This window comes from Borostomias antarcticus (genome assembly GCF_949987555.1).
Source record: "Borostomias antarcticus genome assembly, chromosome: 1".
NCBI classification, from domain to species: Eukaryota; Metazoa; Chordata; class Actinopteri; order Stomiiformes; family Stomiidae; genus Borostomias; species Borostomias antarcticus.
In genome coordinates this window covers 53,866,153-53,880,562 of record NC_140234.1, presented here as the reverse complement: position 1 = coordinate 53,880,562, position 14,410 = coordinate 53,866,153, and the positions used below count along the sequence as shown (strand labels likewise).

At 45.7% G+C, this 14,410-nt stretch overlaps 1 protein-coding gene across 1 annotated transcript in view; it reads right to left on the bottom strand.

Moving 5' to 3' along the window:
• Positions 1-14,410, bottom strand: part of LOC311308701 (protein turtle homolog B-like) — a gene marked incomplete at both ends in the record, with an annotated part of 45,054 nt that overhangs the window by 6,801 nt on the left and 23,843 nt on the right. The window contains 12 exons of the mRNA XM_084437712.1: positions 25-109; positions 298-524; positions 1,818-1,993; positions 2,844-2,967; positions 4,015-4,165; positions 4,376-4,495; positions 4,881-5,021; positions 5,164-5,306; positions 6,117-6,262; positions 7,476-7,617; positions 9,820-9,937; positions 13,289-13,440. Of these exons, the coding sequence (XP_084293838.1) occupies positions 25-109; positions 298-524; positions 1,818-1,993; positions 2,844-2,967; positions 4,015-4,165; positions 4,376-4,495; positions 4,881-5,021; positions 5,164-5,306; positions 6,117-6,262; positions 7,476-7,617; positions 9,820-9,937; positions 13,289-13,440 (1,725 nt within the window). The remainder of the gene's footprint in view (positions 1-24; positions 110-297; positions 525-1,817; positions 1,994-2,843; positions 2,968-4,014; positions 4,166-4,375; positions 4,496-4,880; positions 5,022-5,163; positions 5,307-6,116; positions 6,263-7,475; positions 7,618-9,819; positions 9,938-13,288; positions 13,441-14,410) is intronic.

The following is a 14,410-nucleotide window of genomic DNA, read 5'->3' as shown; positions in this document are numbered from 1 at the left end:
TAATGCGATACTCGAGATACGCACCTGTGCTGGACACTCCCACTACGTTACTGCTGTCACTGATGAGGTCATCCATGACGGCCATCACTCTGAACTCGTACCATGACTCCTGCCGGACAGACACACACACACACACACACACACAATGCATGCCGTTTAAGTCCCTTTCACACATACACACGCTCAGTTACAGTGCGTTTACCTCAGCAAAGGTGAAGTACTGCCAACGACAGTGGCTACCAGTAAGGGGATGTCAACGCCAGCAGCCGCCTATGTCTAAGAGCAACGTTGTTTTACCTGGACCAGGTCCCTGGCGATCAGCTCGGTCTCAGTGGCTGGGATCAGGTCGTCTAGGACCTCCCACCTCTCCCCGAGGCGGAACTCCATGATGTAACGGTCAACAGGTGAAGAGTGATTGGCCGGAGGGAGCCAAGTGAGCAGGACGCCGTGCTGCGTGCGATTGGCTGTGAGGCACCGTGGTGGAGTAAGAAGCACCTGTGGTTCTGGTGTACTCATAGGAGACACTGGGGAAGAGGAGACCAGGACACTCGTGATAGGAAGGAGAGCACCAACACCACGCCATACTACTGTACGCTATGACAATGAGACAGTGGGATGAGAGCTATTGGACTAGAGAGCAGTTAGTTTCCACATGATAGTGTGTGATGAGCAAACAAAAGCAAGGTACAGTAGGACCCCACTCATCTGAACTTCAGAGATCCGAACCTCCCGGTCTACCGAACAGGCTTACATTTTTTTTTTTTTTTTAGCCTGCTATCTGGTTACTGGTGGGATTTTCATTACAGTACTGTAGGCCTACTTGCATTTAAATCTGTCATAATAAACATGTACTGTACTGTATCCTACTGTGAATAAAAACAGAACTGTATGTAGACCTACATGTTGCCTGTAGGCTGTAGCCTACTGTCACGTTTAATTTCTTTGTTACTTTAATGTCGAGCGCAAAACGCAAACGAGTGTGCTGCGCGAGAGCTGCATTCCTTGTTAGCCAGAAAGCGCGTCAGCAAGCAGAGTGAAGCAGAGGAGCATCGAGTCATTTTTCGTTCCCAGTTAATGGACTTCAGGAACACAGACGTGTTGTAAGCATGTAGATTAGCCTACTAGGCCTACTGTATTTGTTAAATAATAGCCTACACCCTATAGCCGTTAGCCTACATCGGTTGTTTTAGAGACTTTCCTTTAGGCTGCAATAGCCTAAGACACGACAACTTGTCTGTCATTTCATTTATGCATTTATTGATAATCATTTGCTCTAATTGTTCTAATGTTGGGTTGTTTTTAGGCTATACCATTTTGTTCTGTGAATACAGTAGCCTATCGATGCAGCGTGGGCCTCATTTGAGAATAAAGTAGGCTATTTGATCAAAGCACGCACTCAAGTGGAAATTCGTTTATTTTATTCTAGGCTACTGTAGGCCTATTATAGGCTAGGCTGTATGAGTTTAGTTGGCTATTTGATTGCAATTTTGATGCATTTTATAAGTAATTAAGGGTATTTATCGGTCTATTATGAGTCTATATGAAACAAGTACCACTTATTGAATTTGGTGCATTTTAACATATGTTTCAGTCATCCGGACATTTCAGAGATACGAACGACCTTCGGTCCCGTTGGGTTCGGATAAGTGGGGTCCTACTGTAACAGCTCAGATCTAATGACAAATTAAGAGTATTTCATGCCAAGGCAAGATTTTCAGTATAATACTGCATACATATCAAATAGTTAATTCTGTGAATAATACTGTGTGTGTGTGTGTGTGTGTGTGTGTGTGTGTGTGTGTGTGTGTGTGTCCCACCTGCAGTGTTGACTGTCACAACCTCGCTGAAGGGCCCCGTGCCCAGCTTGTTCTGCGCCAGGACGCTGAACTGGTACTCGGTCCTGGGCTCCAAGCCGGGCACCACCAGCCACGTCTGAGCACCGGACACTGGCATGGAGTGCCAATCGTGAGGCCCGAAGTCTACCCTCTTCAGCCTGGAGAACAGAAACAGAGAGCGAGGTCTCTTCCTGTACCAGCGTTCCACAGTGTTCCCCACCCCTCCTCCACAATGCCATAGGAGAGCCCAGATCAAACTAAAAAGACCACATGCTGTGTAACACAGTGTAATGTCACAGACAGGCCCCTAGCATTGGAGTGTATTACAGCAGCTATGCTTTAACATTATGTACTCTTCTACGGCCTTTGGCTCACAGATTCAGTATGTGTTACAGTTCTAAGTAATACCTTATTAGAGTACACGGGAGATGCATCCATGCATGTGCAATGATGACTTCCCATAGTTAAATATCCCAGTCTTTCAGGCCATGACAGAGAAAATGATGAGAATGACTGTTAACTACATTACCCTGCCAAAAGCAGCACCTCTGGCGGCTGATTAATTCACACACACGCAGCCATATAACACTCTATGGCTCTTATGACTGCTGACGTGCATAAAATGGTAATAACGATTTCATGGCACCTTGTAGATGCCGCTTAATAGAATGTGAATGCAATGTCTTCCCATTACGTCCCATTACATTGTCAATAAACCACCACATGTATGATGCATCCTCTGTAATATATGTACTGTTCAGTCTGCAGAGTCAGAATATCAAACAAATGAAAGTGATGAATTCCTGAGAATGATAATTGAAAGGCTGTGCCAGAAACCATGAGAAAATTTTTATTTGGACACTGCATTTTTCTCATGGTTTCTGGCACTATTTCTGTGCTGAAACGCCCACAATCTCGGCCCAAATCCCACAACGACAGTGTGGTGGTGACATCGGTTTACAACTAAAAGGAGAAGATACACGAATGAGCCATGCTGGGAGTACTCACACAGGACCGTACCACACTGAGAACGTCTGTTCAAAGCCGCCGTCGTAACCAGGCTCCCAGGACACATTGGCAGAGGTTGTCGAGGGCAACACGCGGATATTGCCTGGGGCGTGTGGGCTGGTGCCTGAGTGTATAAGAGAAGGAAACACATTATGGGATACACGCTGCAGAGCGATGCAAGACATCACTGAATAGTTGTACAGCGATGGTTATTATGATAACACTGCAGCCATTCCGTCAAGCCCATGCTATTCCCATTACAGCTGTTTTGATTGAGCACTCTAAAGCTTAATCATTTTTACTGAATTCAGTCTAATAATGTGTCCTATTGAGTCCAATAAAGGCGATTATTTTCCCATCATCATTTCCAGCACAATCTGCTTGTGACTGGCCGACAGACTGGCGGTCAATGATGACCAGGCTGGGGTCAAGGTGAGGAGCACGGCTGCAGTCTGTGTCCATGGCCCATACCCCCCCCCCCCCCTTCTCTCTGGGGTTAGAGTCAAACTTGACCATAGTCAGAGCAATCCAAGATGTCTGCTCCACAGCCCTCCTGACGTGGCACCTGTCACTTGAGGGGCTGTCTGTCACTGGACACACTTGGGGACATGCCAGCTGTGGTCTGAACACTTGGGGACATGCCAGCTGTGGTCTAATAGCTCTGTGGGCCCTGGGTTTGGCTTATTTATGACTCCCTCATTACGCCCACGAACACACACATACAGTACACACACATACAGTAAACACACATACAGAACACACACATACAGTACACACACATACAGTACACACACATACAGAACACACACATACAGTACACACACATACAGTACACACACATACAGAACACACACATACAGTACACACACATACAGAACACACACATACAGTACACACACATAGAGTACACACACATACAGAACACACACATACAGTACACACACATAGAGTACACACACGACGGGACAAGGTAAATCTTCAGCACACTTAAAGACAGCCAGACAGGGGTTAGGGTCAATTCCATTTCAGTCCAGTCATTTCAGAAGTTTAGTGCGAGAGAATTCCATTTCAAGAAGCAATTCATTATCAAGGAGGAACTCTGTTCTTGAATGGACTTCAGTGGAACCGCGTCCAGCCCTGGTAAGGTGAGAGAACAGGGGGTGGGTCCTACCGATGACGAGGAGGCGCGTGCTGGCAGTGATGCTTGTGACTACGTTGGTGGCCACACACTCCCATTCCCCATGGTCCTCCTTGCTGAGGGACATGAACTGTAAGCTGCCACTGGTTAGGATGTTGTGCTTGCTCCTGCTAGGCTTCCCCACCTTGTGCACACACACACACACACACACACACACACACACACACACACACACACACACACAGACACAGAATGAGAAAATGATACATGACAAAAAAGACAGAGAGGAAGACAGCCAACACTGAAAGACGGTGCGGGTTAACCACGATCCAATGCAACTCAGCATTTCAGTTCCTCCAGCTGTGTGTGTGTGTGTGTGTGTGTGTGTGTGTACCTTCCTCCAGGTGATGGTTGGTATCTCGGGGTCTCCAGAAGCAGCACAGGGGATAACCAGCTCTCTCCCAGCCTCCTGTCGGTACTCCCCCCCAGGCCTCACATTAAAATAAGGGGGATCCTATGAAAACACACACACACACACACACACACACACACACACACACACACACACACACACACACACAGTTGAGATGAGCGAGGAAGGGACAGCTTTCTTGGGTGAACCCAGGTACGTGTCTGTTGGGCAAAATAGAGTCCGCACACCGGCAGAGAGGACAGTATTAGAAGTATCTTTATTAACGTTTAAATCTTACTCGATCTTCATCATTATTATACTCATTATTCGATATTCATCATTATTGTTACTCTGATCGAGTAAGATCAAAACTTTAATAAAGATATATATTTTGACATATTTTTCCCATTGTGATGCTTGCCGTTCGTCCAGCATCTGCTCTAGTGGACGTGCCAGCGTCTTTTTATTTCCTGTGTCTGTGTGTTACCTTTAGCACCAGAGTGGCAGGGGGGGACGGGCCCATGGTACCCAGGGCGTTGTAAGGCACACAGGTGTAGGTGCCCAGGGAGTCTTCTGTTGCCTCCGCCACCCGGATACTTCCATCTGGCATCTGGCTCCATCCCGGGTACTAAACAGGGAGACGAATAATGTCAAGGGCAATATCACAGATGTGCGATATTCTAAATAATATTCCAGGCCTTTACTGAGCGAACAGCTGTAATGTTAGAATATAGCCAACAGAAGAACGGCATATAAGCACAGAGACTGACCTTCTCCACCCTGAGGGGGTAGCCATCTTTCTCCCACTTCACTGATATCACGGGCGGGTTGGCGTCTACCGGGCAGCGGATGACCCCTGGCAGTTTCCGAGGGACGTAGATGACCGGTGGCATATTGATCACTCGGGCAGGGTCTTGGGGTCCGAGGGGCAGAGAGGAGAGGATTTGAAACCAGAGCATAAGATCGTTACTAGGCTGAACAGAGTTACCAAGCAAAGCAATGGTGAAGAGTCACAGCCATGGGGACAGAAAGAATGAGATCAAATGAATGGAGTCAAATGTGGCTAAACGCTGCAATATCCAGACAGCATTGTTCTTTGGTCACCGTTTGCCGTTCACACGCCGTCATGGCTGGCCACAGAACCCTCCTCTCCCATAGCACTGAGATCAATGACCAGCACCTCCAGAGCACGCATAGCCAGCAACACGCTAGGACTGATGATTACAAATCAGGCTGGCCTTGTGACATTTCACTCCACCCGGTAGCTGATGTTCTGAAAGGTCACTGTTTCAATATAGTCCAACACATTTAGGGAACCGGGCTCTGAGGGGGCAAGCGTGACGGAGCTAAGGGGCTCCCTGCCTCTGTCTGCCTCTGAGAGCAAGGCTACAGTAGCATCAAAGGCTAGCTAGAACAGGAGGAAGTAATCACTTCATCGTCCACTGAGATTCTCAATACGAGCACATTAACTCACTACAGTGTAGAATATGTTAATACGAGGGATACAAAATGATGAGTGGGTACACAAGCAGTACCAATCATATTTCCTCTCTCTCTAACCTGGGATTCTAATTCAGTACAGGGGGGTCAGAGAGATGACACTGTGAAATGGCGCAGAGTCACTGATGACAATCCAGCAACAGCAGTGCTTCCACAAACGCTTCCCCTCACAGCCACACTCCCCCCCCCCCCCCCCCCGCTGTGTTGCCATGGTAACACTCACACTGAACAGTCAGGTGCGCTGAGGCCGACGGCGAGATTCCGAGGCTGTTGCTCGGGCTGCAGGTGTATTTACCAGCATCCTCTGGCTTCACCCGGAAGATGATGAGGGTGCCATCGATGAGGATACGGACTCGGAGCTTCAGGTCACTGCCAATAGGAAGCAAACATTTGCCAAACGTGAGGAGAGTGGCCATTCGCGTAGTTACACTACTCTGCCACGAGAGGGGGCCAGAGAGTCAAACTGCACAGCAGGCTGAGAGGACTTGAAAAACTGGAGCAGTTGCATTTCAAATAAATCCTGCTGTTGCCATAATCGCCTGATGTTCCAGTCCTCATGATTTCTCTCTACTTGCCACTTGAAATGAGGGAACCCCTTACAGAAAATATATTCTCATAATGTTTAAAAAAGATGAAAAGCCCACTGAACACTTTGTTCTCGTTGCCACATTTTAATAATTTTAAATGACACTGTGCAAATGAATGGTAAACTGAATACATGTTCTCTAGCATATTGCATATTTTATACACTGTATATTTGTCTGTGAATAGTGAACCAAACAACTGTACGTGTAAAACCCAAGTCTTTAACGGCCCTCAACCCTTGCCTGTAAGACTATCAGGGCCTCTTTCTATGAAAATCGCTTCTGAAAGACTTGTTCTCTCCTTTATCTTTTCAGTCGTTTTACATCACCTCACCGTGCACAGTCTCTTGTTCAGTCTAGAGCCTCTCAGATTAAAGGGCTGCTACTAGGAGCCTGACAGAGCTGCTGGCTATGCTTCAGATCAACACTGTAACAGAGGCATGTGATGACACAAGCACTGAGTCATGTGATACTGTCATCAGAGCGTGCTAACCCGCCTGGCACGCTCCAGACAGTCCCCTGCTTGGCCCAGTCTTACTGCTGTCAGGGCCACAGCAGGACAGGGCACCAAAACGCACACACACACACACTCTCAAGCTCACACACACACACACACACACGTGTACACTCTCTCTCTCTCACACACACACACACACACACACATGCATGGCACTCATATACACACACTCGCAAACACATGTGTATGGCCACATACACTGGCATATGCAAGCACTCACACAGACACACACAAAGGAATGCATGCAGACATGCACACAACCACACACACAAAACAGGAGAGAGTGCCTGCACACACACTCACAGACACAGACAAAAAGGTTGTCTTAATCTTAATCTAGCCTTTAAACTATTTTAATTGCATTTAATTGCATCCCTGAAGACACACACACACACACACACACACACACACACACACACACACACAAACAGACACAGACAGTTTTACAGTGGTACAGAAGTGAACTCGATCATAACTTTACTTCTTGAAGTAGACGTTATCCTCTTCCCAAAACCAGGTGTAGGTCAGGTTGCCAGGATACGCCTCTGCTTGACAGGTGAAGAGTGCATTCTGGGATATGTTTACAGTGATGTTTTCCGGTGGTGTCACAATATATGGCGGCCCTAAGAGAAACATAAAGACATGCAGAAGAACAGATCGCTCCCTTGTCTGACCCTGACCAAGACTGGACATGAACACTGGGATTGGTCCCCGAGGCTGTATGGGCTGCCCACTGCTCCTGGCTGCCCTTGGAGGAAGGACAGCATGGATGGATTAAAGGCAGAAAACAAATTTTGACGGCTGACCGCTCCTGCATGCGTGTGTTGGGTGTGTTTACCGCTCCCTACACGTGTGTGCGTGTGTGTGTGTGCGTGTGTGCGTGTGCGTGTGTGTGCGTGTGTGCGTGTGTGCGTGTGTGTGTGTGTGTGCCTGCGTGCGTGTGCCGTGCATCTATGCGTGTGGGTGAATAAAGCTGTATGACAATAAAGGTGAATTTCATTTCATTTTCATTTCATAACAAAATCACCGGGTCATAATAGTCCAGTAGATACCCTTGATAATACTTACTTTAAGTATTGGCACATTTTCATAATTTATATGCACTAAAACCTGCTATAAAATGATTAAAAACACACTACTGTATATGCTTATAGTGATTTTCAATGGTGAAAATGTGAATGTTCTAATGCTACAGTAGCTGACAACAATGGAGAGGCTTAATATGTTGAGGTAAAATCAACATACTGTGAAAGTTCATGAAGATTTTGGGAATTGAAAGCTTTGTAGTTGCAAAAGTATACAAGCTTATCTACTGGACTATAAAAGTATACACATTCAATTGGTTCCACTATGGCCGTATTCAAGTCTATTCGGACTCTTTCAAGACCATGGCATGGGTCCGATACACAGAGATAGATAGAGCTAATGCATTATTTACATCTCCATGGCCTAGAATTGGATACAGTGAGGGGGTATGTATTGTAACCTGAATCATAGTCATCTACAGAGCTTACAAATTATCCACAGAGAGAATGCTCAGAGCCACAAGGGCACTGCATTCTCTCCATAAACCATCATAAGCCATGAAAGTATTTTTATGAGTGGGGCTATAAGCCTCTTGGTTGCTCTTCTTAGTTTATACATCAGGTGGGACTACTGAAAGCATGGTTGACTCAATAACAATTAAAGAGAGATCATTGGAGTGAGAATGAGGAGTCCGCAGATATCTGTATAACAGTATCTAGAGTATCTAGAGCATCAGACAACTTCACTGACTCATGTCCATATTCCAAACACCTTCTTGCAGATATTCTTTAGGCAAATGAAACAATGTAGCTAGCTGGCACACACATATTGATATGATATCAGATCCTATCTCAGACATACTAATTCGAGAGATTTGAGATTTGGGAGCCCTTTATTTAAACTTTTGCCTCAAAATCTCAAAGTAATTTATGATGTGTCCTGTAAGTGTGTGTATGCAGTAAAACTACAGCTAAATCCTCTCCTGTAGATATTACCACAAACACCTTCTTCCTCCCCACAGGCACAAGCACATGAACAGAAATAGACCTAATCTTCACCACACAATCAAACCTAACTAACCCTGCCATAACCAAGTCGCTCCAACGGCTGCGCTACACACACCGTTAACTCCTCCAGGGCTTGTTGTGAGGGTGAGACGGAGGCCGAGACAGGCAGGAACTGGAGGCATGTATCAGCAATCTGTCTGATCTGTGTCTACCGGGGAGCTGGGTTAATGGACCGGAGACCGACAGTGATGTTCCGTCAGACAGACAGTGATGTACACAGGCACGCATGCGTACACACACACACTCACTTGCAGGCGCAAGCGCACACACACACACACACACACACACAGACACACACACACAGACACACAGACACACACACACACGCAGACACAGCCCCAGACAAGAATGGGGGATGATTTAAGAGTATTGACTGTCTGATACAGACCTAAACATACTCATCTTAGTCCAGCAGCACAGATACATTTCACCATCCTAAATACACTATATCCTAGATTTTGTTGTGTACATGCTGTATGAATACAGCATATGATGCTCTACAGAGGGGTAAGTATATCTTGAATAACAATATTCATATATCCCTTTTCCAAGAAAATACATGATTCAGTCAACCAGGATTATATGATAATCAACAGAACAGCCAAATCATCTTTCCCAGTCTCTCTCGTGATATGAGTGATCATGCAGTAGAATCCAGTCAGGTGCTCCAATGCAATCCCATCCCAAGCTCTGAGTCCACCAATCCAACCTGGGTGTTATTTTGGTTTTTACCTTGGACCAGTAGACGTGTGGTGTGGAGGACCTCCCCCTGGTCGCTGAAGGCTCGGCAGGTGTACGCCCCTCTGTCCTCCCGGGTGATACCCAGGATACTCAGACTGCCATCATGAGCCTGTGGCCACAAAGACAGGAAACCATGATCTATCACACAGATAGTCCAGGCGCCAATCCAGATTTTGGTACCACATAAGGTGAGCAAACAATTTGGGTATTTGTGTCTTCCTACTGTACAGTACATGTCTCTAGTTTATATTTTGGTATGATAACCCTGCCTATCAAGTAGCTTAAAGGAAAATGCTCGTTTTTGACAACCTGGACCTTATTTACGACATATTATAAGAAGTTTGACTCACCGAGATCACTTTTGTGTTGTTCGGAGGCCTGTAGAAGAAATTTAAAATCCAGCGCGAGCCAGTATATCCATGTAATAACGTTGGACGGGGCACTGAGAATGCAGTTTCTCAAAATCCATTTTCGGCCGCTAAACGGTTGTTTTCATCAATCAGATTGGATGAATCTACAGTAGATTAGTAGTAGCACGCATGCGCACAGGCCAGCGCGCAGACTGGCTATTCTCCCTCACATTCTCTGCGCTACGATCGTAGTTGGTGCCGAGAATATTGTCGTCGTCATTCGTCAGCAACAATCCGATCGTAGCGCAGAGAATGTGAGGGAGAATAGCCAGTCTGCGCGCTGGCCTGTGCGCATGCGTGCTGGAGCAAGTGGGGGAGAGGCGTGTAAAGATCATATTACAGAGGCTAAAGACCCCGTGTTTGAAAACCAAAACAACAATGGCTGGCGTTGAGGAATCTCTACTGTAGATTCATCCAATCTGATTGATGAAAACAACCGTTTAGCGGCCGAAAATGGATTTTGAGAAACTGCATTCTCAGTGCCCCGTCCGACGTTATTACATGGATATACTGGCTCGCGCTGGATTTTAAATTTCTTCTACAGGCCTCCGAACAACACAAAAGTGATCTCGGTGAGTCAAACTTCTTATAATATGTCGTAAATAAGGTCCAGGTTGTCAAAAACGAGCATTTTCCTTTAATTATAGTAATCACTCTATAAACAAACCTACCCCCATATAAAATGACAAAACCCAGATTCCTGTATACCTGTATATCATGTATTTTGACTTATAGACAATATTTTTGGAAACCAATGGTCTTACATATTACATATAACAGAGATATGTCTCTGATGTGTTTTATCTTTCACATACTGTACCTGTACACTCAAGCATTGATATCAAGTTACACAGTTAACCCTTTGATGCACAAGATATGCAACCCCCTGCATAATGCATTCACATTCTAACTATTGCTACAGTATACTGGGAGCCAAGTGAAGCTGAAGTGAGTGAGTGAGTGAGTGAGTGAGTGAGTGAGTGAGTGAGTGAGTGAGTGAGTGAGTGAGTGAGTGAGTGAGTGAGTGAGTGGGCGTACTGGGGTATCAATGTAGAGAACATTAAACCAATACTCTGAAGTCATCAACCTGTCACTCTCTAATTAACTAAGTCTGATGTGCAGCTAATCTCTCCATGCTGTAACCCTGGAAACGTCTAGCTGTGAGCGTCTTATTTCATCCCGGCGCAGTGGCATTGATGAGAACCAACATGCAGAAACACATTAAGCAAACCTAATAAAAACACCCACCTAAATTATTCAATAGGCGGCTGGGTCCTGTCCATTCAAGTCACACACAGCTGTAGTCTGTCCATTCAAGCCAGTGTGAAGGAATCTGCTAAACCTCTAGGATTATTCCTATTCATCTGTCTTTCAAACTGTTTCAGCCAAGAGAGCTTGGCAGACACTAGACACACCCAAACAACACCCTGCATAGGGTCAGTCTGGTTGTGGTAAACTGCTCCTCTACTCACTGGCAGGGCTGACACATACAGCTACTGCAGCTACAGTGTACAGTATGTGTTCCATGACTGAAAGGCGCATCTGTGACACAGTAACCTTCACTGTATTTGATACTGTGTGACATCCGGCTGTTGCAATACTCTATGGGCCAGAAGCAACGGTCATCTTAAGTCGAGCAAGAGGAGGAAGAGGGAGAGGGGGAGGAGGAGCAGGAAGATGAGACCGCAGTGATGGTGGAAGAGGAGGAGGACGAGGAAGATGGGGGAGGAGGAGGAAGAGCTCTTTGCCTGTCACATACAGCATGGTGAAGTATCTGTGGGCTGATGGGGATCTCTAGCAGCAGGGGATTGTAAGATGATGATTGGGATTCCTCCTCCACTCTCCGCCACTGTCTGTCAACATTCCTTCCATTCTCCAGGGGGTCTCCATGGAGCCCAGCGTGGTAGTTAGCTAACATGGCTGTCTGATCTCTTCCTCTAAATTCTAGGGCTTCGCTACTAGTTCAGTTATGAGTAGTTCCTTTTCTTGTTTCAACCAAATACAAATCTGAAGCTTCAAGGTTGTGTGTGTGTGTGTGTGTGTGTGTGTGTGTGTGTTTGTGTGTGTGTGTGTGTGTGTGTGTGTGTGTGTGTGTGTGAATGAGCTAGTAGTAGTAAACGCATTGCACTGTATTTGAACTACCAATGAAAATGTTATCTGCTTCCCAGCATTTGGCTCACTGTTGATATTCATGTTCAGTCTAACTTTCACATTAAGAGTAATGTAATATTGATGCAGTAGGAGGGGATTAATAATGCATAATGACGCCCTACGATCATTTACTAAGGGAAGCGTGTTAAAGCCCAGGGCTGCCTGGCTCTGACCTTTTGAATAGGCTGCGGTATGTAGGCCTGTGTGTGTGTGTGTGTGTGTGTGTGTGTGTGTGTGTCTGTGTGTGATGGGGGTAAGTTGTGTGTATGTCCAGTTTGTGTGTGTGTTTGTGTTGTGTGTGTCTGTGTTGGGGGGAGTGAGTGACTGAATTAGGGATGAGAGATGGAGGGATGAGTGACAGAAGGAGGAGAGAGGTAAAATGTGTCAGCTCGGTGATTGACAGATACTACGACACGGGGCCGAGACACGTTGTCACTTCCTGTTCCATCTCACAGCAGCTCCAAATGTTAGGTGCTGCCTACAGCGAGATGAGGGGTCTACTATATCTGAACCATGTGAAGATTGGGGGATTGAATATGTGGTAATGGTGGTGGTGGCGCCTATAGTTCGTAAAATTCCTGAAAGATAACTGGGACAGAACATATTCTCAACTGTTCTCCTCCCCAGGGACCTCCCTCTATAGGCCTCCTGAAACCCGACTGACAGATAACACCAATATCATCCCTAGGCAATAAAGACTCTGCTGCCTAACAGGGTGACTATAATCTAAATATGCTCATTTACCCAAATATCACAGTGTTAGCAGTGTTTAAATATCAACCAGGAGGAAATACCAGTTCATTGTTTTTTGATAGGCCATTTTCAAATTATACCCAGATAGTGACTCATAATTTGTGGTTCTAGATAGCTGCTATATACTTCACTTTTCTTTGGCTTACCGTATATTTAGCGTTGGTAGCTAGCTCCTCCCCTTCCCTCAGCCAGCTGATCATTGGTTTAGGGTTTCCCTGGGCGGAGCAGCTGAGCAGGGTGCTGCCCCCCTCCTTGGCCTCCACATACTGTGGGGGCGTAGTTGTAAAAGTGGGAGGGGCTGTGGGAAGAGAAAACCAAATTGTCATTTTTTGAATCAGACTTACAGTATGTGTGTTGTGCAAAAATGTCTCGAACATCAATTACTCTCCATGGAGTCGGGGAAGAGCTTCACAGCCATCATACTGAATGAAGCCACTAACCAGTAATTGCATGCATAGCATTACAGCAAACTGCACAGCTGTTCCTGAGCCTCGCTAATATCCATATGGATTCACTTTACCATCTATTTTAAGCTAAACTAACTCCAGTACAGTAGGTCTCCTGCACTGTGCCAACCGCTCTCAGTATTTCAAGGTAATTTCTTGATAACAAACAGTAGCATTGTGCTTAATTTAAGAAAAGTGGATCAGATTTGGTCCAAGAGGGTCATGGCTAGCCAATGGGCATTCGCTTCTAAACAACACATACACCTGGCACAGGGTAAACAAACACCAATTAGCATCTCGAGACTTCTGTCTACCCTGCCCTCTATCTCAACAGCTCCGATTCAAACACACAACTAGAGCAGAAACAGTAAAACCACATGTAAGATAGATTTTTTGCAGCCTGTATCTCTTGGTAACGACTACCGGTCCTAGGGTATTTATATGAGGAGGAATTTGTGTGTTGTCTTTTCTGTCCCTTACAGTCATACAAGATCATCATTATCAAGGTGGCCACTTTCTTACCCTTATAAGACATGTATAGACCTTTCCTATTCAGGCGGCAAGTTCCGCCCCCCACTAGTTACTGTTGCTATGCCCCACAAGCTTTGTAGCAAGTTAATAAAATGTCCACTGAACAGCACATACCTGATTATTATCTCAAGGATTCCTGACAATATTGCTGTATGTTATTTGCCAAATGCCACTAATTTGTCTAAGAGAGTTCTACAGAAAGGCCTGAACTATTTTATAAAGGGTTTTATCCATGAGAATGGGATTTTGGATGGTGACAACATACAAGTTGATTCTAGGTGTTGGCGATTT